Raw genomic sequence first — 25,898 nt, forward strand, 5'->3', positions numbered from 1 at the left:
ACAGAAAACACAGCAAATGTGTCTCAATTTACATTTTGGCAAAATCTTCGCCCGCTATGAAAAAGTACACAAACAGGTTCTTATCATTAACTCAAGCTTTCCATTAAAGGCTCGGGGCTGGATCTTACATGGGGAGGGGGGAGCATGCTTAAAAACATGACCTCGTTTCACCCTTTCACCAATCGAATTCCTCCTCGTCCTCCATGCAGGATGTGTTCGTCTCTAACAATTTCTTAACAAATCTAAGACAAAAGGTGTTTGTTTTTACATGCAAAAGAGACTTCAAGGGGAAAAAAAATAGGAAAGCACAAATAATGACAGGAAACAAGTTCCAAATGGAAAAACTGATTATCAGTAGTTCAAAGACTTAACTATCTGAAAGACATACACTCTTCTAAAAATTTAAGAACAAGATGTCTGGTTGCTGGAAGTCATCCTACTGCCTTGACCTAAGGAATGTTAAGGTCCATATGCTTGCCTGCAGCCAGCAGGATTATGCAGCCATGCGTTTCTCTGAATCCCTTAATCTCCAGCACAGCTCTTTTTATTTCTAGAAGATTCTCTCCCAGCAAGTTTTTACAATGATACAAATAGCATCTTTTTATACTAATAGTAATTATTTGAGCTTATACATTATAAGAAGTAGAAAGCAGAAGAAAGAAGAGAGACATCATTTAGGTTAAAAAATATTTTAAATTCTTTAAATAATTTTTTCTTGGGGGATAAAGACATTTACTGCTTTCATAAATATAAAGTGACCATAAAAAAATCTTGAATTCATGCATGAATACTTAATATTCTTTATCAAAAAAATCTGAGGATAATTAATTCTGTTAATTTACTCTATTTTTTGTATGTCCTAAATATCTTATTTTTTATTGTGAATCATTCAAAACACAAGGAGAATAAAACTGTATCCTTAAAAATAATGCCAATAAGCTTGATAACATATAAAAACTAATCTCTTTTTACTTAGAGTTCTGGTTTGTTTGTTTTTTTCTCCAACTGAGATCCCTATCAGAACATTTCCTGTATCAAACTCATAGGAAAAGAAGAAAAACAAAATTAGTCCTAGGATATAAATTCTGATCTGTGCTACACAGTAAGAAATATAAAAATTCTACTATTCCACATTTACCGCCTTTATCATTTCTTATTAAGGGCCAACAACTCTATGGAGTTATATTTTAAATACTACGTAAGATAATTCCTACTGGCTACTTCCTGTCAATTATGCTACTTATCTTCCTTACAGATTGTCAGGTTATTCTAGATAAAGTTTTTAACAATTGTCTTATTGGGCTTTAATTTGTCATGAAATGACATGGGGCCAAGTCTTGCCTTCTGCCTGAGGGTGACCGAGGTGACGGTTTTGACCCTGGCACTTTCCTGGAGGCTGACAGGAAGTGCCACTGCTGTCGTTTTTGCACCTGCTGGCTCTGCTTCACGGAGCCGTCATCAAGAAGGCACGGATGACATGTGCTGTCAGCAAAGTTTTTAGGTAAAGCCACATCTATAATATCTGGTTTTCTCTCTTTTTCTGGAAAAAAAAATATTTCCACGCAAAATGCTTTGACTCAGCTCTTTGGCCATGGCTTAAAGCTTGCCTCGTTTCCCTGACTAACTAAGGTTTTCACAATGCAATGTATTTTATGGTCTTTCGAAAAACTAACTGCTGACTGCAGCATGAAGGCACCACAAATCTTGACTCCACAGTGACCAAAACAGGTTGGAAGAAGAACTTTCTTTCACATTCCGGAGAGAGGTTTGGACTCACCTGCACTGTTCGCTGGAGCTCTGCCTCAGGAAGGGGGAGCGAACCCCGGGAGCCCTCCCATCCTGTAGATGCAGCTTTCTCTTTGTGCTTGAGGGTGGGTGGCTGAACGTGTGCGCCCGTCTTCGAAACTGCGGGGAGTTGGAATCCTCTTCAGGGAAGGTCTGCCAGACTGAGGACAGCGGGGAGCCTGGGGGGGTCCCCGGGGGGGAGTCTCCTGGTGAGCAGTCCTGAAAGGCAAGCGGAAGGGAAGTCTTTCCTTCCTACATGGACCATGGCAGGCCCGCTCAAACACAGAGCTCAGAGTGACAGGGTGCCTCTTCTTCCTCCTGAGTCATGACAAAACTGGTCTTTTTTTCTCTTTTACTCAATCCATGCTGAAGGCGAATCAGCATCACCACAACCCTTTTCTTCTGATAAGCAGCTGTCAGACAGCATCCGTCAAGATAGGCAAGAAACTGAAAGGGATGATAAGAAAAGGTATTCTCTTCCCTAACACTTGGTGGTAAAAGGCAGTAGCTACTGTTCGCTTCTCGCTGTTGCTCGAAAGATGAAAAGAGATGAGGACCCAAAAGGGGTGGAGTCTGCAATTACGGATCTCCTGATTTCCGTGACATATCGGTTGCACGCTTCCTGTACCGTCAAAAGAATATCACAATGTGTCGGTGGCCAAGTCTGGTGGCAAAGCCTCCAGGAAAATAAAATAAAGGCCGTTAAGTATCTTCCTTCGCAAAGGATGTTTCTATTCAACTACATGTTCCCTGATGTAACATTTTTTAAAAGACATGAAAAACAGGAAATAAATGAAAAGTGACTGATGCTGGAATGCGTCTCATATTGCATGCACAGACATCATAAATCTTTCCATTTAGACAGGTATGCTGTTTATACTTTGCAGAACAAGAACCCCTGCAGAAATGTTCAGCTTAATAAACATGGGTTAGGACTAAAAAGACTCACAGCTGAACCAAGCCTTCAATTTTATCCACAGAAAGGTTAATAAAGTATTTTCTATTTTTCCATTAAAAATAGGTTGTATATGCCTCGGCTTACATGTCCCGTGATACAGGAAACAGGAAACCAACCCTACTGAGAATTGTCTATGAGATAAAGAGTTTAACATTGCAGTTAAAATGGTTAAAAATGGTGAGAGGATACACATGGGGAGAAAGCAAAAGACAAGAACATCACCGTACAAGTGCAATAATCACATGGCTTTGGAGCAACAGTTGTTCAAACACTGTCCTCCAAATTATACTAAGTCCAAACAGTAAACAGCATGACAGAGCAGAGTTAGACCGCAAGGGATGAGTTCTGCATCACCATGAGAAAGCTTCAGCTGAATAAAGAGTACCACGCTGCCCTGGCTGGTGTGGCTCAGTTAGCTGGAGGTTGTCCCATAAACCCAAAGGTTGCCAGTTCAAATCCCGGTCACGGCACACGCCTGGGTTTTGCATCCACTGATCAATGTGTTTCTCCCCGTCTCTTGAAAATCAATAAGCATGTCCTCCTCGGGTGAAGGTGAAAAAGAAAAAGAAAGAAACATGCTCCTATCCAGAATCTTCTTATTTTAAATAATGAGGCCTCAAATATTTATTTTCTAAAAAATCATGAAGGACTCAGAACAAATTAACTAAGCATGCAGATTACCATATCGGCGCTGGTTTGTGCCAAGTCCCAATTAGCAGTGAAAAAAACAGAACTCTGCTTAGATACCTTCTCCGAAGCCAGGCTGTTGGCCCGTTCGAAGCTGTCCATGCTCCCAAGCCGGCCTCTCATTCTGTTAGCTCCCTGAAAGAAAAGAATAGGATGAAATCAGTCATACGGTCTGAGTGCTTACTTTAAAGCCACTATATAAAGCAGCTGCTTCTTTATGTGAGCACTAAATTGACCCTTTCTGAGGCTCACTCAATTTTCTTGGTAGTATCAAACAGCCATTCCAGCACAGTAAACAGAACTATTCACAGTCTACATCCATTATTTCTAAATCAATCATTAGATAACTAGATACTCAGGCCAAGCTTTGTTGATGGGGTTTTTTTGGTTACGAGGTAAACATCATTCATCCACACCATTGGGAGATTCCCATAACATCAGTGAGCGCCCTGGTACCTCTGTGCGCCGTGCACACAAACACAAATGTGGAAGGTGCAGCACAGCTCACCACAACATGGTTCGATACACACAACCTCCCTGCAACCCAGGTTGCAAACAGCATAATGCAAAACTTTAATAAAGCTTCTCTCACTAAGAAGACTAAATAAGAGTCCACTTCCTCATTGGTGAATTGGATTTTATTTTTGTTTTCACAGAGTCCTTCAGTGTGGATTTCCTAGGTGATCTAAGAAAGAAAAACCTAAGAGATTATTGGATAAACAGGGTGGGGCAGGTTTATAGTTGCGGGCACACGAGACAGTTTATGCTCATTATTATTTATTCATGATTGTATCATTTCCCATACGAACAACTGTAAACCTACTTTTGCCCCAGCCTGTATTTCCCTCACATTCACTAGGGAGAAACCAAAGGTAGTTTTTGAAGGAAAGAGAATGGAAAGGTGGGCTGGAAACGACATCCCAGAGAAGGTCTTGAGACAAAGTACCGACCGACGAGGGCTCTGTGTAACTCTAAAACACATGGGCACGCCCTAAAGAGAGTAACTGCAAATACAGGTCAGTGGGACCGTGACTCTGCAGAATAGAAAACGCACAACACCTGTGTAGCAGTTTACAGTTTTACCATTTATGGCCAGAAAGTCTTGGGTTTAATTTTTTGAGGGAAGGAAGTTCAATTTCATTTTAATTTTTAATCAAAGTGATACCTGCACAATATTTCAAAAGCCAAACTGTGCTACCAAGCTCAAAATGAAAGGTGACAGTCACCGCCCACCCACCCACCTCACACACTGAACCATCCCCCCCAGAGCAAACACTTGACAATTTGTTTTGATGCTTCTGGTACCCAGCTTGCATCACCACTCCTTAATCTTTCCATTATAGGTACTATTCACTCACTTCCCCCTTTGGGAGATGAGACATTAATATTCTTACTTAGTTTCCCTCCCCTATGCATACTCTTTTTCTCTTCTCTCATATACAGTTATGTCCCAGATTTCAGTTAAAACAGTAATTGGTGACTAGATGATTACGACTTTGTAAATAGCACTTACATCTGAGCTATATGTTTGACCATTACTACAACTCATGACTTGTACAATTGGTTTTTCAAAGAGTTACCATCCACTTCAGCAATCAGTAATGTATCATAAAAGTCACCAACAGAGCTCCAAATGGTCAAACATCCGGTAATCCATCAATCACAATGTTCTTCTTTTCCTTTGAGCTACCTATTATGGAGGCCTCTCTCTTCCTGCCCCAGTCGACTTTCATGGCATTTTCCTTCACTGTGAACCTAGAAATATCCTTCAACACTCCCTGGGTTGGCGTTTCTCTTTCCTTGATCCCACCACACCTTCCTCTTTTTTAGGTACTTCTGCATCTTGGTGGAGCACAGGATCCAAAGGCTTTGTGAGAAAGGGAGACTGGGAACTAATTTTTTTTTAATTTACCTATCTGTAAATGTCTTTGTTCTATCCTAAAATGGCATTAAAAGTTTGGATGAATATGTCTTTTGGTTAGAAACTGTCCTTCAGAATGTTAGCATTGCTCAAGTGCCCCTGACATGGGAGTCTAAGGCCACCGTGACTCCCAAGGCTTCGTGTGACCTGCTGTTTCTCTCTGGAATGGATTTCAAGTTTACCCTTGGCATTCTGAAATGTCACAATTATGTGCCGGGGCATGGCTGCATTCAGTCATTTTATTGTACATATTCTGAGCCCATTAAACTTGGAAACATATCTATTATTTCTGAGCAATTGCTAAAATGATTTCTTTGAAAATTTCTGCATTCATTTTCTCTTTCTGGAACTCCTACCATTTGGCTTTTTGGGTCTTCTGGAGGTCCTTTAACTTTTTATCCTGTTCTCCTGTTTTTCATTTCTTTATCATTTTGCTTTTTTTTTGAAGATTTCTTTTAACTCTAGCTTCCTAGCCTTCTGTTGAGCTTTCCTTTTTATGTCTACTATCAGAAAGTTTTAAAAGTTCTTTCTAGTTCTCAATTGACTGTTTCTTGTTTATGACATCCTATCTTCTTCCATAGGAGCAATATTTATTCTTATCTATGTATATTAGTTAGAGGTCCACATCTTTGGTGGGTCTCTAAATAACAATTACGACCCTGGCTGGTGTGGCTCAATGGATTGAGGACTGGCCTGAGAACCAAAGGGTCACTGGTTTCATTCCCAGTCAGGGCACATACCTGGGTTGCACGCCAGGTCCCCGGTGTGGGGTGCTCGAGAGGCACCCACACATTGATGCTTCTCTCCCTCTCTCCCTCCCCTTCCCCTCTCTAAAAATAAAAACTTAAAAAAAGAAACTAATTATGTAAACAATAAAATTCAGAGCTGCATCTACTATTACTGAATGCTCGTCATGTGCCGTGTACCACAGTAGGCATTTGACACCGCATTACCTCATTCATTCCTCACAAAGGTTCTAGCAGGTAGGTGTACTTTTTAGCTGAACTTCACAGATAAAGAGATGAAGTTCTGGTGCGATCATGTCCCCAGGGTTTACACAGCCGGTTAAAGGCCAGAGCAGAGATTCGAACCCAGGAAGCACAGTCCAGAAGTGAAGCTTTTACCTCTTCTCACCCAATCTTCCCTCCTGCAGACAGAGCTTTGTGGAAAGCAGAATTACAAATAAAACTAAGTGGCCTGCATTGATTGGTAAAGTATAGGTTTTGCAAATGCCCAGACTCTGATTGAGGTTATTTCAATTCTGCAGCTCTAATACCGTAACACGACACACTTCCAATAATAACCTGTGCTTGACTGGCAGACTATTGGGTGAGTGCGTATGGCCAAGAGGTACATATTGTAAAGACCAGGTTGCTGTCTGCCATTTTTTTTAGCTGCTACTTACATGCCGACCGGCCTGGTTACCTTAAACAGGCTGTTTGGTCACAGTGGTAAAAGAAGTCACATGGGCATCAAGCCACAGGCTTTACTACGTGTCGTAAATTTAAAATGCAATTTAAATCATGCATTTTATTCACAGTGGTGTTTTATCCACATGTTTCATGTGTGTGTGTGTGTGTGTGTACACAAAGAAAACCAAACTTACTTTAATTATTCACACATTTTCCACAAGTAAAGACAATGGCTATCGCGCTGAAGAAAACATGAAATTACGGTTTTCCAATGACTCACACTTTATTTTATATTCCCTTTTCAGAAATGGGCATCTTAATAAATGTACTCATACTGTTTCCCATTTGGAAGATTCCAACTTAAGAACGAGCGACAAGCCACCAGAATACAAGGCCGTCTTTTCGCCTTTGCACGGACAGCTCCTTCAGTTGTGCTGTGTTGCCATTTGGTGACACACGTATCAGGCCTTTTCCCTTGGACCCACTTTTTAATTGTCAGTGGGCTGAGCTTCTAGGCTATTTAAAAATGGATCCTATTTCATCAACAGCTATAATTAGATAAATAAAATGCTTTGATATTTAAAAAGGATAGCAATTATGAGCCAATCGTTATGACTGGGGTGTCAACGTTCTACTTTTTATCCAAAAGAGGCAAAAAAAAAACCTGGTAAGCTTCAGAAGCAAGCCAAAGGCCTTCTGCGTGTAACCTTTGATACAACGTGGCTGGCTGCCAACCTCCCCGCTAAGTCCACTCTGCTGCACGTGGTGCAAGCAACACGTTGTTAGGTCACATAATTTATGACACTTGGCAGCATTTGTGACACAAAAGCTACAGCAGCCACCTTGACCAAAATAGATTGGCCACGCTCTTGCGTAAAGTGTCATTACCGTCATTCACGGCTATGGGTACGGCACTTCAAAGCCAGGGGTGCAGGTACTGTGCAGAACGGCAAGGTGCTGAGTGGTGAGCAAGAGAGGAACACTCAATACCCTTCTGTCACTCGGCCAATGAGGAGGCTTCAGAGCTCCCACTGCGCCTGCCACCTCACGTCTCTACTGTGATACTTTCCTAATAAACTGACATTTCATTCCACAGCAATGCGAGGCAAGCAGGTATCAGTAAGCCTGCTTCACAAATGGGGAAACTATGGCTTAGAGAAAGCAAATAATCTGTCGAAAATCAAAAACTGCTAGGGCCAGCCCTTGAATTCAGGTCCCATGACCATGCATTCAAATGGAGCCTCACTGAAGCACCACAGGAGAGAGGGGCAGAGGGGAAGGAGAGGAGTGGGCAATGAAGGAGGGGAAAGAACACAACCAATGCAAACATTTTGAAGAAAATGAGGGAGTCAAATTTTATGAAAAGCTCCATAAACACACTCCTGGATACTCTCCTAGAAACTTTCTAGATTTCGTTTCTGCTGGTAAGATAATAGCACCAACAGCTGACTGTGCCTGCTACAGGGCTGCTGTTAAAATTAGAAGAATCTCAATCATTAAGAGAAATACATTATAAAAGTATTTTGAGTCGTAGCAAAATAAAATTTTAAAAAACATTAAGAACGTCCTGTCTCTGAAGTTACTATGCCCTAATGCTCTACTATACTTTCTTGACCTGGACGCCTTTGGAGATAACAGGCCAGTTATTTTGCCCACTGTAAGAGTAACCCGTGTTGGTTGGTATTTCCTCATGATCAAGTTCAGGGACCGCCCTTTGGTAGGGACCCCATGGGCGTGGCGCTGCATTCTTTGTATCGGGTGCCCCACTGCTGATGGTGTTCGGTTTGATCATTTGATTAAGGTGGTGTTTGCCAGCCTTCTCCATCGTGAAGTTACTATCTTCCTCCTTGTACGTAATAAGTATTCATTAAACCCAGCCAATATCTGGATCAAACTCTCAATGCATTCGTTTATTTTCCATGTCCTAATAGACTCAGGTTTCCTATTTTATGAAATTATAATCTGTTACTATCCTTTATTGTGATGGTCCTATTGTCTCAGATATCACCAGTCGGGGGCCCTTCGTGGTGTTTACATCTTTATGACACAGCAGCACCCTCCATCAGGCACAGCTCTACGGTCGAGAACGCCAGGAGGCTCTGGTCTTACTCTCTGCTTTCCCCGAAGTCCTGAAATCAGCCACGTCTCCAGGATCCCAGTCCTGGAGTGTCTCCAGGATCCTGGTGCCTCTTGGAGAACGATACACAGAAACCCACATCTGGGTGCCAGCTGTCACCCACAAGGCTTAACGTATCATCAGAGATGTGCAGAAAAGCTGGCCCCAGCTCCTATCAGTGGAGAGAACCAGAGACCATATGTATACCTTTACACAAACACAACTCAAACACATACACACACACAGGCTGATACATAAATTACAAGTCCTGTCCAGAAAGTATCCAGCCATGTCCTATGTAAAAGAGACATTTATTGAAGAAGATACAAGAAACATGATACACAGGAAAATGATGCCTCAGTCCCCTTCAAAGTAGGCACCTTGGGACCTCACACAGTTCTCCAATTGCCATCAACTGTCCTGTCATATTATTTTTGAATCTCACTGAGGGTCTGAAATCTCTTCCCTTTCAAAAGTGATTTTAGTTTTGGGAAAAGCCAGAAGTCACAGGGGGCCACATCTGGGCTGTGGTAGGGTTAAGTCACCTGGGTGATTTGATGTTTTGGCAAAAGACTCCACACAAGACGTGATGCATGAGTGGGTGCATTGTCATGATGAAGCTGCCCATAGCTGCAGCCTTCTGAATCATTTGAATAGTTTCCATACAAGAATGTTCAAACTTAATGCAAAATCTGATGCAGATTCGCTGTTCTATTTTCTCAGTCATTTTGAATGTGACAGCCACTTAGTACACAGGCTCACTCAAAGGTTCTACCACCCCCACTGACTAGTACAGTGAAGTCATCATTGTTCACACATGCGCATTCCAGTCCACTCTCCTTGGCTGCCAAGTTCTATGTCACCTAAACCATTCTTGTTATATTAACAATGGCTGGACTTTTTTCAGACAGACCTCCATACATATATAAAATTCTATTATTCAAAAAACAGACAGATAGATGAATAACCTAGATTCCCCACTGTGACTTCAGTGCTGAATCCAACAACACAGAATTCATTAAAATGTCCTCTCTCCGCATATTTGTAATTTCTTCCTCCTAACATCCCACTATCCTTAATGCATGTATGTATGTGATCAGTCCCTGTGTGGAACTAACCAGTCTCCATAACTGCCACCTCATAGACACACTCCTCATCCGACACAGGTTCCAACACCCTGGCTGGGGTTGCCACCCCAGACACAGATGCCATCCTTACCCCTCATAGCCTCTGACCCCTGCTATTGGGGGGCACCTTGAGTGCTTTCTCCCCTCCGCCCGTGGCTCAGCAGGGATGCCCCCCCACCAACTCCAGCTTCGACCTCCTAAACGAGGCTGCCTTCCAACCCCAGCAGGCTCCTCACCACACTCTGGTTTCCACATGTTGCACTGGGTCACCCCCCACACAGCACCCCGGTGGCTCTGTGTCCCTGCTCTGAGCCACTGTGTTTCCCGGGCCCTCCAGTCCCAGAACACCCACCTTGCCTGATCTCACCTAACACCATTAGAACTGAGTTGTTTGGGAAGAACAAAACAAAGGGGAAGAGGGATCGCTGTGCTTATTTTTCAATACAATATTTTCTCTTTCCAAATTCACTAAAAAAGAATACATAAATTTCTGTTAACTTAGACTCACTGTTTTCAACATTTCTTATCAGCTCCTAAAATAAGCAATGAAGAATTTCTTCATAACTTTATGGGGCACATGATAAAAAAGTTCCTATGGTATTGAGCAAAAGTATTCTACTTTCCCTTTTCTATATACATATCTCTATTAATTAATAAATCTCTGTTACTCAAATTCAGCTATTATAAGCACTAGAATAAAGCCATATCTGCGAATAAAACTTAGGTTTAGAGATTATTTTAAGTAAATGTACCTAAATTAAATTATCTTAGTAGTTTTCTTTTAAAGAACTCTTCTGTGATCCAGCTGAGATGAAGCAAAGCAGTTAAAAAATATCGACATTAACGCCCAGGTCTCAATGTCCTCTTACCCTTGAGAAGATATTTTCCAGGGAGCTAGTGAAGGATCTCTTAGCTTTATTTTTCAGAATGTCAAGTTTGAACCTTCCACTGCTTGTTGCATTTTCTGGGATTGTACTGTTTGAAAAAGCCTATAGGGGGGGAAAAAAAGACAAATTTTAGTTTAGGACAACTCAAGTGTGGATGCCTAGGGTTTACATGCCACATGTTCACTTTTGGTCACAAAGTTACTACACAACTTCATGCTCAATGTCCTTTCCTTAAAACATACTTCCTCAACTTCTCTGATCAGCAAACTTTATCCCCATTAAAGGTCCAGCCCGCCCCCCCGCAATCTTCCTCTTGAATTCTTTAATTCTTTCCTCTACCCTTATTCTCTACTCCAGCCCCAAAGCTAAGACATAGCTCCTTTTTTGCTCACAGCACATTCTTTTAAAAAGCTACTTCACTGCCTCATTATTATGTGTCCATTTATCTGTCTGCAATCCCTTTTGAAATATTTGAGCCCTTCTCTGGGGGGGGGGGACATTATTCATGCCTCCTATGTCTGTTCACCACTACCCCATAGCTTGGCTCAGAGAAGTTTCTCCAGAAAAGCTTGTCCAGTGAATAAATTAAGAAATCACTAATACAGTCATGTGTGATTTGTCCTGAATAATGTGAAAGAAAGACATAATTTGCATTAGTGCGATTAAGAGGTAAATATGTAATCACCTCTTTCCATGCTGCTGCTGCTGGTTTTACTGTATTTGGATGCAGCTGGAAACATGGTCCAAACCACCACATGCACGAAAACCACCATCCCTCAGTCCGCAGCTAGAGTAGCTATTTGCGTGATCCTACAACTTGTTTGGGTGTTTCTATTTATCATTCCAGACTGTGCAAGATTTTTTTAAAATAATCACCCGTTAGAGAGAGAGGAAGAGAGAGAGAGAGAGAGAGAGGATAGCGTGGAGGGAGGCAGGTAGGAGGGAGGGAGGAACATTGATGGGAGAGAGAAACACCCACAGGCTGCCTCCCACACACACCCAGCAGGAGACTGCACCCATAACCTTTGGTGTGCATGACGACAGGATGACACTCCCACCAACCGGGCCACCTGGCCAGGGCTGTATAAGCTTTTAATGAAATACGATGTTTGAAGGGGAGGCCTCCCCAGGATGTGCTACTTTGGCATGTGGGTTATTTTAAGCTGAAGATAATCAAGACCCTGTGGACTCATAAGACACTTTTACTTCTCCCTTAAAGAACGGAAAGTCGGGGCCGTGCCCAAGATGAGAGTTACCACTAGAAATAACTTACGAACTAGCTATGGAGCAGGGACAACTTCTGATTACAGAACATCGGCTCCTCTTCTTATTATCCTGGAAGGCCCTTCCTCCTCTCAGATGCCCAAGGCACCTAACCTCATCCTGTACCTCAGAATGACCCCATTTTCCCTTTCTGTGTCCACCCCTCTCTTGTTCGTGGGGTCTCTGACTCCAGCGTGTGGGACTCCCAGACACATGCGTGTAACTTAATGTGGTCATCTTCCTTTATTGCTCTGTCTCATGTCTGTTTGATTATTAGACTAGCCAAAACATCCTAGAGGGAAAGTTTCTTCTTCCCCCACATGTTCATATAAGTTTAAAATAAAATAGCCCTGGCTGGTGTAGCTCAGTGGATTGAGTGCCGGCCTGTGAACCACCAAACAATCGCAGTTCGATTCCCAGTCAGGGCACATGCCTGGGTTGCAGGCCAGTTCCCAGCAGGGGACTCATGAGAGACAACCATACATTGAAATTTCTCTCCCTCTCTCCTTCCCTTCCCCTCTAAAAGATAAATAAATACATCTAAAAATATAAATACATAAAACAATGGATGACTGTAACTAAAAATTCATGTTCATTCTAAACCATCAACGTGTTATTACTGTTTTTTATGCAAAAAACACAGATGCTTTTACCTTTTAAAACCATAATTATCTTATCTCAATATGTCAATTCTTGCTAAAATTTCCTACAACTTTAGTGCTAAAAAATAAACCTGATAGGACTTTAGCCCAAAAGATAAGAACACAAAGGAAAGAAGTTCCTTCCCGATTTTCTGTGACAATTCAACTAAACGGAGACATGAAACAAGAGCAGGCTGAGGGGAAACCCTCTCCGTACCAACGGGCCTTCCCCGATGTGAACGTGGGCCTTCTGCTTGGCTTCGCAAAGCTGCCTCAGATGTAAAATCACAAGTTCATTCTCCTCCTGGTCACTGACCGGCTTCATTTTCTGTTGAAAGACAAAACCAAAGAGCACACTCCGGCAACACAGCTTCTCTCGTTTGATTTTATTCCCACTCGATTTTTATCTGTCTGGCAGGCAAACAGAAATAAAGCTCAGCATGAACCGCCCTTAGATGCAAAAGCAGCGACGGCAGTCTAGTTCCTGTCAAACAGCACAATAGGACGTATCTTAACTTCGGATACAGAGGAGGAACTTAAAAGGCAGCCTCTGACTCTCATTTCTTACATCTTACTTGTGAGACTTTTAAGGAATGTTACCTGGACTCGTTCAAAGATGTCAGCTTGCTCATTATCTGTCAGTGATGACAGATGCCTCTGAATGACCAGTTTGGCTCTTGGCGGGTAGAGACCTATGGGAGATGATGGGGATGTGTATCAGACAGAGTGTGGCTGCAGAAACCAGAATGTCTATACACGTATTGCAGCGTATCCCTTCACCAGCAGGCTCTGCAGTTAAACCTTCTCAAGGAGCTGTGTCCCCGCCTACAACAAACCTAGGCACATGGCAGTGAAATCATTAACTCACCGCTGGCCCCTGTCCATGATCCTCAAGTCAGATTTATTCACAAAACACATCTATGTGATACCACGCCAACCCCTTAACCAAGTGCCATGAATCTAGTAACAATCAAAGTAAGTACCGTAGAAACATTTGGTGAATTAACTTATCCTAGTTCCTGACGTGGAAATAAAAGCTAGACGCTAGCCTTGGCCAAAATCTCTAAGAATAAAACTTGACCTTTATAAAAGAATAAATAATAATGTTAAAAGGCAGCGCTACGGCTTGGACAGGTCACCCTTCCACCTGGAAGGGCTATTCTGTGGTAATGAAACTCCAAGGACCCCATGAAAATTTAGTGACATTTTTAATGTTATTATTTTTCCAAGAAATTGTTTAGTTTTTATGTTATGTTATTTACATCTCTATCACACTGTTATGCATAATTTGTATGAAGACCTTGGCCAAAAATTCTTTTCCATGAAAACATTTTTTGATTGTATAATTGTTTAAAAAGAGAAAATATAATTCATATTTAAAATGATTCCGATGACCACCTGCTCTTAAAGAACGTGTCTCCTTTACATAGTTACGTGCCACTTATAATGCTGCTACTATACCCTGGAAAGAGGAGACTACCTATAAATAATATGTAGTGAACCTCCTAGGTAAGCTAGCACTGTAAAATCACTCACAGAATCACATCGAAATGCATAGTTTGAAAAGAACTTGATTTCTGGCCGTCAGAATGGGCACAGTGCCGCCGGTGAACCTGCTTTAACCACTCACATGGTTCACGGTGGGGACCAGAGAGACGCGCGTTTTTTTGTGCGGTGCACAACACAGTTCTGAGAGAAGCTCTGTGACCACACATGGGAACAGCAGCCGCTACGGTTCACTTTGATAAGTGCTGACACTCACACTCGCTGCCATGGCTTCTGTGCTGGCCAAGTCTCCTTACGAGGTTTCCTTAGGCAACATAGTCAGAAACTGATTCAAATGATTGTTTTTGCTTTGGTTGTTTACTATTCCAGTGTCTTATTAACATGACTAGGAGGATAAAAGTTTTAATGGGGAAGAAGTAAAGGGGACAGTTACTTGAAATGTGTAACTCAATCCATAGTCCCAGAAGTTTCTTCAGACCTTTGTTCCAGGAGAGAAATTGGAAACAGCTGGAGTTTATTTTCAAATTATACACGCCGGCTCCACGGCTGTGAAGCCGACTCGACTTCCTTCTCCCCATTTCAGAATCACAGATGAGTGAATCAGTGATACTGGGAGGCAAATGTATTATTTATCCCTCATGCATGTTAGCGTAGGAAAACAAGAGTGAGGGCGATCGCTCCATCTCCTTGATGTTCAACATCCCTTCAGTTTCCTATTCTGACGCATGGTCCTCGGGAGCCAGAGTTCAGACGCTGCCTCCTCCATCCACAGGCACAGCTGGCCCTGCTCCTCCCGTCTAAATGGGGAGAGTCACCTGACATAGGCAATTAGCATACTCATCAGCTCACATCAGCATCCATATCTACTTTTTCTTCAATAAAAATAGAACTCATTAATGAGGCCACATGTATTGACAGGATACTACAAAGCTCAGGAAGTGATATGAAATATTATCTACACGCTACTTCCACTTATCTTCTTCACTAAATTTCTAAATGAATCTAAATGTGGTCCTTTTTCCTGCTTTACACTTTGTACCTAAACATAAACGAGCTCAGACTTCATGCTGTTACCTGACTCGGATGAAACAGCTCTGGGAAACCCGGAGATGCCCAAGCGTCAGGGCAGTCTGGCCCTGAAAACCCCAGCCTCCTGCTAGACCCTCAGAGAGAAGGCACCGGGTTGCTTTGGAAACGGTGAGCAAGTTCAGATCCTGCTTCTGCTCCTTCCAAGCACTGCGGATGTGGCAGTTACTAACCACCCTGTGTCTCAATGCCTCGGTTTCCTCAGGAGTAAAACGAGCATTAAAAACAGTACCTATCTTTCAGGGTTTCTCCTGGGATTAAGTGGGATAAAAAACAGAGCCTACACATCGTGATCCCTGTTGTTACTACTTTTATTCCTGCTGCAACAGCACTGCCCCATCTTAGGCTCGCTTTGCCCAGTGTCGCAGGCAGGGGTTACAGAAGGTATTACCAAAGGCCTTTGGAAACCAGCCTGCATGAATCTTTTTCCAGTCACCATGCATTCCTTGAAGCTAGGGAAGCTTAAGTTTTAGAGTTCCTTCAAGATCTTGGGAGGGGCCCTGCTAATTCTAGATTCTTAATTCGTATGCTTTATCTTTAGGAAGGTCTTTAAAACTATAAACACTTCAGATGCCACCAAACTGAGGTCCAGTCCTATATGCACACAAATAGGGTCCTTCCCATTGCTACAGCTTCCCTACGTGTTAGAGCCAGTTTCTGACGGACTATCTCTTTGTATGAAAGTTTAAAACTTCTTTTCTGTAACAGAAAATGCATTTTAAAACACACCTACAATGTAATTTTTTAAGACAGAGACACAAAGTTGCTCCTTTACTCCTAAGTCCTTACTCTTGTCTACATAGACATAATTTATTTTTATGGCGTGAGGTTTGAAAACTAAAACTTCAAAGAGGAAAATATTACTCACCATTATTCTATTAACATTTAGGACATATTTGCTGCCAAAAGCAAATATAAAACATACATATATATGTTTTATATTTTATTGCCCAAGTAACATAAGTTCTACATCTTAAAAATATTAGAACATTATAAATAGAGCTAAATTTTCCTTTTATGGAATCGGTGGGCAAAGGGATGAGAGAAAAGAATTTGAGTAGGTTCAAACTGTCTTTCCCTAAAATATCTGTTATGTCTGGGAGGAGCGATAGTAATGTTACAGTGGAAAATCCCAGAGACTACCTGACCAGGCGATAAGGTCACCATGACCAGGAGTGAAAATTGTCAGCACCGTGAGCCCCACAAGATGATGCTCTGAGAAGGACGCGGCACTGTCCCATGGTGCCAGGACGGAGGGACCTCTGTCCAAGTGTGAGAAGACATCAAGACAGGCCACAGTGAGGAACATTCAGCAGAATAACTGAGCAACACTCAGCAGAATAACTGAGCAACACTCCTGGCGGGTGTTAAGGCCATAAAAGACACGGGAAGACTGAGGAGGACTTGCCCACTGCAGATGACCAGGGCGAAATAACTACGTACCATGCGGGATCCGGACTGAAATCCCGGAACAAAAAGAAAGGACATGAGTGAAAAAAAAATGGTGAAAATCAACTGAAGTGTTTAGTTGGGATGGTAATAGTGCACCGATGTTAAGATCTTGTCCTGATCACTGCCCTGGACTGCAGAAGGTGTTAAAAATGCTGGTGGATGGCGGAGGAATATTGTGAAACCCTCTGCAACTTTTACATAAGTCCAAAAGTAGACCCAATTTACAAATTTTTCTAAGACATACAGGACAGAGTATCATTTTATATATTTCTCTGGATATAGCATCAAGGTATAGGTGTTCTTCAGCAAATTACTTTTTTCACTAAATAATGTAATTTTTAGATGCAGCCAAGCTCATAAACAGTTAAAATTCATTCCCATTAACTGCTCCATTATAGGAACATACTTCAGTTACCCCATTGCGCACATGTAGGTTGTTTCCAATTTTCTTTTATTTGTAAATAATACAACCTTGAAAATAAAAATGTCACCTTCTGAACCTTTACAAAAGTTTCCCTTATTAAGACACCGTTGCTGGTTAACAGGGTCCATGCAATTTTTGGTTAGTGCGTGTCTATTAACTGTCCCCCAAATGCCATGCTGACTACACCCCATCAAGGCATCGCTGCCTCTGCAATCTCATGTTGACCTGATTTGCGTGTCTCTGACACACAGCAAGATTGAGCACCTTGTCCTTCTTATGAGCAGACCTTTTCATTTTCTTTTCACAGGAGTGTATTTTAATATGATTTGCATAGTTTCTTACTGATGGTTTTCTCTTCTCCTATAGATAATAGGAGTTCTTACAAATTCTGAATACCAGACTGCAATTTCCTCATTTGTTATTTATCATTTAACTTCCAAGTAAGCAGTCATTGTTACAGAATTTTTTTTAATTTGTACAACGTCAAATCTGTCAAGGTCTTCTTTTAATAGTTTTGCATTTTTATGTCTTAATAAAGACTTGTTTAAGGACATAGCAATGTTCTTATTTTCTCTGAATGATTTTAAGAGTCTGTTTACTACATACCAAGGCTTTGATCCACCTACAGTGAAATTCAGTAGGATGAGTAAAAGGAATTTTTATCTTTTTAAACAAAAAATCAATCCAACACCACTTCTTGAGGAATTCAGCCTTTCCTCCACATATTTATAGTGTTCCCTGTACCATACACCAAAAAAAAGGTCCCATTTTTGGAAAGGTTATATATGTTTGAAAATAATGTGCATTCTATAACATTATAATTACAAATTTTAAAATCTGAATATTACATGGAAATAGTCCTTGATTACAGAGTTGAATTGATATTCAATAAATACATGCTATTCATCATCAATTTTGCCACGTGCCCACAGTTCTGCAGCCTACTCAAGAGAAGCCACAGTGCGCATTTACATGACTAGGCCACCCCCTGCTTCGTTCTGGAGTTTGCACTCTCCCCACCCATCACAACACCTATCCTGCCGAACTGCATTCTCTGGCTCTACTCCTGTCTGCTGCTCTCTACTCTGTAAGGTTTCTGAGGCCAAGGCCTCATCTCGACCACTTCTGAGTTGCAAGTACCCAGCACGTTGCCTGGTACCTAGGAGATGCTTAACAAGCATTTATTAAGTTGTGTTTCTTCTCTTACACAGCATTTTTCAAACTTTTGTGTTAGTAAGACCATAAGGAGAAGAAAGGGAAGGTGAGTCAGTCATCTCTCCCTCATGCCCCTCCCCTCCTAAGAATAGATTTTTAAAAAACATGCTTTATGATATCACACCAATTATCTCCCTCATGTTTAAACACCCCCTCTCTCAGAGCCACAGAAGTTTTATTCCCGTCTTAAACCTTTAGGGCCAAGGCATCCATCATCGAGTGAAAGGGGCTGAAAAAGAAAAGTCTTAAACAGTCGACATTCTGAAATGGTTTTGCCTCTCTTCTTTCATTCAATATTTGGTCAGTTCCCACTGGGTACATAGCCTAGTCTTAAGAACTGTGGGCAATACAAATTCCTTCCTCGAGTCTGCCTTCAGGGAGAAAAAGAAGTTAAGAGTAAAAAAGACAGGGAAAGGAAGAGGGGCAGGCGCCAAGCACCTAGGAGAGACTGACAACACAAATTAGACTGGTCATGAGAAATGATTCTTTGGGCCCTTGATTTCCATTGAAACAAAGAACCTTTCTATGACATAGCAACCTTCTCACTTTCCCAATGCCAAAGCAAAGCCCTCCTTTGCGAAGGCCAAGTTATACTGTACCTTCGATCCTTTCACAGAGCTTATGCAGAGAGTGCATAGGGCAGGCCTCGCACAGCTTGACCTGGGTCTTGGCACTCTGCAGGGCAGCGGCCGTACTGAAAGCCTGTTTCAGAGTCAGCATCACCTCATCCACCTACAGGAAGCAACAGAACTCAGGTCAGTAGAAGTACATGAGCAAGGTAACACATTAAAATCCCAGCAGCAATGTGACACTTTGTTGATGCTGACTAAATAAATAAATGGAATTCTGATCACTACAGAACTCTCTTTTTTTTAGCCTCACCCAAGGACATGCCCATTGATCCTAGAGAGAGGGTAACGGAGGGAGAGAAACATCGAGGTGAGAGATAAACATCCACCAGTAGCCTCTCACATGCGCCCCAACTGGGGACTGCACTGGCAACCTAGGTTTGTGAGCTGACCAGGAATCAAACCTGTGACCTTTCAGTTTACAGGGCAATGTTCCAACCAGCTGAGCCACACTGGCCAGGACATGAGTACAGATCTTAGAGAGAAAATACTATCTTGAAGCTAGATCTTTAATTATACATTTATTTGAAAGTTGGATGAAATAAGAATAAGACCATCTTTTAAATTTAATCTTTATTGTACTTTTTCCATTACCACTGAGTCCCCTTACAGCCCCCTCCCCCAAGCAATCACCAGACTGTTGTCCATGCCCGTGAGTCCTTTTTACTTTTTGCTCCACCCCTCCACTCCCGCCCCTCCCCTCCTCCACCAGCTGTCATCCTGCTCTCCATCTATGGGTCTGTCCCTATTTTCCATGTTAGTTCAGTTTGTTCATCAGATTCCATATATGAGTGAGATCATATGGTATTTGTCTTTCTCTGGCTGGCTTGAAACAAGACCATTTTAATGTGTATAATATAATACTGATCTGTTATTGAATGCTATTTTTGAATCCCACCAAATGCTATGCTATCTCAGGTGGGTTGATAGTCAATCGGATCTCTGTTTAGGCATTCAGATAGAGATCTCTTTGGAAGTCTACCTGCAATATATAATGAGCAACAAGGTAGGTTTAGTATTCACTTGTGTTGAGATGTATCCTATTTACTTTATCCTCCTGGATCATTTTTTAGTGCAAAAAAAAACCCAAAACCTATTTAAGCAGACTTCTGGGAAGGAAATGAGTTCAATTTAAATAAAGTTGGAGGAGTCTATAAACGTTGCTCGTCCTGTCTCTGTGGCCTCTACTTCATTATCATTCTGCTCCTGACTGGCGACACTAAGAGGTCCTGACATCGTGCTTTCGAACAGCTGGTCTCGCCCCTGGGCCGGCAGCTCGCAACTGGCCAGCTGCTTCCTTTCTCGCTCTTCCAGTGACCCAGTCAACAAGTTTGAATCTAGCACTCTAGTTTCCCGGTCGCTGGTTGCTTCTTCGGTCAACTGACAGCTCATCCTCAAGCCCTGAAGTTAAACCCACTTCAGGCCGTGTCGCCTTCTCCAGAAGCAGACATCAGTGTCAGATGTGGCTTTCCCACGTGCTGTCAACCTGAGATGGAAATCTAACGTCTGCACAGTGAACGGTGAAGTGCTAAGGAGCTCATCGGAGCTACCTTTAATATTCAAAAGCATTCACCCCTGCTTGTAAACTGTTTTTTTTAAGAGACTCTTATTCCCCTTTTCCCTAGGACCTAGTTGAAGAATGATCTAATAGGTAAAGGATTTACTGTACTTCTGCATTTGAGTGTATGCGGAACCTAGAATAAAAAGAAACTTTATTCTTCTACTATCACTAAAAGGAGAGATCGAACACCAAGAAGCCAGGCATTAGTAGGTTATGTTTTACTATATTACCAACATTTTAAAAGGCTTATGAATAATTTTATATCACTTCATGAATTAAAATAAATTATTCATGAAGTCTGTGCTTTTACACTATAATTAAAAACAAAGACTCCTAGTTCTTGAAAATAAAAGCACTACATGTTTAATCCCTTGAAATTTTTATTTCATTTGCCTTATTATGTATTCAAAAGCAATTTCAATTACTTACCCAAGAGTTTACTTATTTCTATTTTCTTGTTTTTCATTTATTTAGGGCTCAGCTTTCATGTAGATTTGTTACTTGTTATTTAGTAACACTGCATTGTAAAAAAGCCTCCAATTGAAATAATAAACTTTCATGTTTTCTTTTCTATTTCCAGATGAAACAAAAGGCCATTTTAATGTCTGAAATGTGATTACCAATTTCTTCCAGCCATAAATATGACTAAAAACTTTATGTGACTTCTGAAATTTTAAATGTTTTATCTTTTCTTTTTTATATATTTTATTGATTATGCTATTACAGTTGTCCCATTTCCCCACTTCATTCCCCTCCACCCTGAACACCCTCTCCCACCCACATTCCCTCCCTTTAGTTCATGTCCATGTGTTTTAAGTTCCTTAGCTTTTACATTTCCCATGCTATTCTTGCCCTCCCCCTGTCTGTTTTCTACCTACCATCTATGCTACTTATTCTCTGTACCTGTCCCCCCTCCCACTCCCCAGTTGCTATCCCCCGATGTGATCTCCATTTCTGTGGTTCTGCTCCTGTCGTTTGCTTAGTTTGTTTTTGTTTTAGGTGGTGTTGTTAATAAGTGTGAGTTTGCTGTCATTTTACGATACATGTTTTTTATCTTCTTTTTCTCAATCTACCTATAAGCTCTAGCATGGGATCAGAGCAACTACAAGTTCAAATTAGTGTAAAATGAATAAGTAAATTGTTTTTATTCAGCCACAAAACCAAAAATGTCATAGGTTGTGTTAAAAGGTTAAAGTTAAAAAATGGGTAAAGATAAATCAATCATACACAAACACGAAAAAAGTATTCTTAACATTACCATCAAGCAAAAGCAAATTTCCAGCAAAAAGTATGAGATGGGACAAATAAATCCAATTTATGATATTTAAGTGAAAACCCATTATGAAGACAATGCTCATAGGCACTTTTACACTAAACCTAGGTATTTCGTAGCATTTTAGCACAAATCTAAGAATCACAGAGTGTGTAAGAACTGCAAAAGTTTATCGAGTCTACATAATGGAGAACAGGAGGACAGTTAGAGGGGGCGGGGGTTGGGGGAACAGGGACTGAGCAACAAGGAGAAAGGACTCATGGACATGGACAACCGTGTGGTGACTGATGAGGGGAGGGGGGTATAAGGGGACTAAATGATCATGGAAAAGATATAATAAAGATTAAATAAAATACAAAAAAGATTATCGAATCTAATCCTCTGGAAAAATTTAAACCTAAGTCTTGGTAGCCTGGGTCTTTACTTATTTTTTTTTATATTTTTATTTATTTATCTTAGAGGGGAAAGGAATGAGAGAGAGAGAGAGAGAGAAATATCAATGTATGGTTGCCTCTCGTGTGTCCCCCGCCAGGAACCAGGAACTGGCCTGCAACCTAGGCATGTGCCCTGACTGGGAATCGAACCTCGATCGTGTGGTTCGCAAGCCCGCGCTCAATCCACTGAGCTACACCAGCCAGGGCCTTTACTTATTTTTTTGTTATACTTTCCCTAGTGAAGTACAACAAATACTTCCCATTATTATCTGTATTTGTGGAGTTTTACCTTTTCCTTTTCTGTAAGTAGTAGTAGCTTCGATTTTTTTCCATACCTCTTAAGCCAATTTTGTAGAAAACAGAAATGACATTTTCTACAAATCCCAAGGGTTAGTTAACAAAAGTGACCCACTTATCTACAGCTGTACTTCACAAAAGAAGGAAGGAAGGCGTACTGAGCATCTAAACTTCCAAAATAACCCTTCGGAGCCCATCAGAACACTATACTATTTATCAATTCACAGCCATTGCTACAAAGAAGCAAAACAAAATGCTGATTGTGTATTCTCTGTACTCAGAGAAGTCAGCACGTGCGGTTTCACAGTATATTGTCTTACACAACTGCCAAGCCACATCAATCATGTAACCCTGCCTAGTCCTATAATATCTGACTGCTCTGCTTTGCTCCATTTGCCAGCTGCTTGAGCCATCCTCCTTTATGCAGGAAATTCACACTTAATTTTTCTTCTAGCTTGCAGTCCTGATGTCTCACTATTCAGTTAAGATGCCTTCTGATAAAATTAAGCAGGGCTTCGGAGACTCTAGCACGGGCCTGTTCTTAAGAATATCAGTGCCAAAACTGAGATTCTCACCAAGCTCAGTGTAGGAGGAAGACATTCTCAGCCAGCGCAGTCTGTTGCCCTAGTCACAGCGTGTCCTAAGGTAGAAAAACACAGCCTGCTCCCAGACCTTCGACTCTGAATCCCTGTTTCAAACTCACTCATTCCACATGCACGAGGGCAAAACAAAAATACTAACACTACACACAGAACAAAATGTGTAAAAGAGGTTGGAAATAAGAAGGTTTTACAGTGCCTTCCTTTTACTGTAGATGATCCAGTACTGAGAGAGTTAACAGCACCCGGAAAATGATCGCCTGAAGTTAAGAGCAATACACCCCATCACTCAAAATACCCTTCCCAGGCACCGGACATCCTAGAAACACTCACTGGAGCATAAGACCAGAATACGGACAGTCCTAATGCTATGGGATTCATAAACTCGTGGAGTGGAAAGTTGTGAACACACACATCCGTGTGGGGATTTGTAGGAACTGTGATTGACCTGTGAACAAGGTGTCGCAAGAGCTCTGATGACAGAGTGACTACAGAAGTCGATTCTTTAAAACAGGCATCAGAAAAGCCTTCAGTAGGATGTGATATTTAAGCTGGGTCCTAAAAAGCACACGGTAGAAAAGAAGAGGAAGTGGACTCAGATTACGGTAGGAGAAGGGCAGGCCTGCTTCACATCCAATGAAGTCATTTGAAAGAGACTGTAAAAATAGATAATGAGGGCACAGCGCCACCTCCTTGTGTGGTAGCAGGGCAGACCCTCAAGGCCCACCTGCTCTCCATCCCTGCCTGACAGTGAGCCCCAGCCACTCACTGAAACCCTAGCGCTCATGCGTCACGGGCACTAACCATTTGCTGATTCAGCAGCAAACCAAATGAAAGCACCATCACAGCCACCGTCACACCAGCCTCTGAGGTCCAGCCCAGAAAACAGTTTAGCCAACAGAATAGCATGTGTGAGGACACCATCCTGGAAGGGAGAGACCTTTGGTGGGGATGGAAGAACAATAAGGCAGGCCCTGTGCCATGCTAGCCAATGTAGAGTTTGTCCCCTAAAAAGAAGGCCTAACCTGTTCCGTTTTCTTTTCTCTTTTTTGAGGATTTTGTTATTTGTAGAGGGGAAGGGCAGGATAAAGAGAGGGAGAGAAACATCAATGTGTGGTTGCCTCTTGCGCACCCCCTACTGGGGCCCTGGCCTGCAACCCAGGCATGTGCCCTGACTGGGAATCAAATTAGCAGCCCTTTGGTCCTCAGGCCAGCACTCAAATCCTCTGAGCCACACAAGTGAGGGCTAAACCGTTTTTTTTTGTTTGTTTTTTTAAAAAATATTTTATTTATTTATCTTTTAGAGGGGAAGGGAAGGAGAGAGGAAGAGAAACATCAATGTATGGTTGCTTCTCGTGCATCCCCTGCTGGAAACTGGCCCCTGCCGGGAACTGGCCTGCAACCCAGGAATGTGCCCTGACTGGGAATCAAATAAACTGGTTTTTGATGAAGAAATATTGTGAGAAAGAAGACCATAGTGTAATATAGAAAGTGGATGGAGGACATCAAACCAGGGGCAGGGAGACTAGTTGGAATGCAATAGTCTAAGAAGATAAATGCCCAGAGTCAGGGAGCAGAGAGAAAAAGGAGGTGAGATGGACATAAGGGACATTTCCATGTTGAGTTAATGGACTTCAGTGAATGGTAAATAGAGAAGGTGAAGAAGAATGCATTGTGGTTTCTAAATTGGGAAGTTAGATGAATGGAGCTGCCAAAATAAAATATGGAATCTAAGACGGGTTTGCGGAAGGCAGAAGAGCTAAGGCTCCGGACCATGGGCGGGGGTGGGGTGGGGTGGGAATCAGTCTTAGCTTGAAAAAGGGACAGAGTGGGGAGGCAGTGAGGGGCGAGCTGGGCAGGGGTTGGTGAGGAGCAGGGCATGGGTGGCAGACTACCCTACATTATCATGCTCTACCTATCTCTTCCTTGGTTGGCGTTTCCCAGTACTGTATCATTGGTTCTCCTTGGCTACTCATCCACTCCCATGCCTTCAACTGTCAACTTATGGCATAACAACCCTCGATTTCCCCCTCCAGTCCTGAACTGAACTAGGACACAGTAGTTGTCTGGATATCCACACTTCGATTTTTCAAAGGTATGGTTACTTACCTAGAGGGAGAACAAAACTCAAATGGACCTCTCTTGAGTAAGAAACTGTTAATGATCAGAACGTTATAACCCCTGGAAGAAAAGGTTGAGATACAGAAGGCCCTCTGTATCTCAGGAAGTATCTTTGTACCAATTCACTTCCATGCCTTCACTATTCCTACGCTGCATCTCCACTCTGAGACTCTGAAAAGCAAGAGTCGCACGGGACTCATGTACCAAGGAAATAAAGAGAATGCTGCCTGGCTCATTTAAACACATCTACGTGGCCTGTGGGAGAAATATCTGTGGGAGGATTGCTGTCTACGGAAATACTGCTCTTCACATTTTGGTGCTACATCTAAAGGTTGGTGTTAACAAGGTTAGGTAAGATAACACAAGTAGAAGAATAAGTAAGAAATTTTAGGGAAAATATCAGTATGTTTTTACTTACTCAGCTGTGTTTCCAAGCTTGCCTTACATGTTCCTTTCCAAACTCCAACAGCCACCACAAACGGTGTATGGAGTGTGGGGGGTGAG

General features: G+C 42.0%; 1 protein-coding gene across 2 annotated transcripts in view; it reads right to left on the minus strand.

Moving 5' to 3' along the window:
- The window catches only part of TBC1D4 (TBC1 domain family member 4), a 176,232-nt gene that overhangs the window by 39,199 nt on the left and 111,135 nt on the right, over positions 1-25,898 (minus strand). For both annotated transcript variants that reach the window (XM_037059343.1, XM_037059344.1), the window contains exons 5-10: positions 19,080-19,212; positions 13,398-13,489; positions 13,015-13,125; positions 10,876-10,995; positions 3,491-3,565; positions 1,778-2,004 (exon numbers count right to left, since the gene is read on the minus strand). In XM_037059343.1, coding sequence (XP_036915238.1) covers positions 1,778-2,004; positions 3,491-3,565; positions 10,876-10,995; positions 13,015-13,125; positions 13,398-13,489; positions 19,080-19,212 — 758 coding nt within the window. The remainder of the gene's footprint in view (positions 1-1,777; positions 2,005-3,490; positions 3,566-10,875; positions 10,996-13,014; positions 13,126-13,397; positions 13,490-19,079; positions 19,213-25,898) is intronic.

The sequence above is a fragment of the Sturnira hondurensis genome, unplaced genomic scaffold (genome assembly GCF_014824575.4).
Source record: "Sturnira hondurensis isolate 20B ecotype Veracruz unplaced genomic scaffold, ASM1482457v3 Scaffold0010812, whole genome shotgun sequence".
NCBI lineage: Eukaryota > Metazoa > Chordata > Mammalia > Chiroptera > Phyllostomidae > Sturnira > Sturnira hondurensis.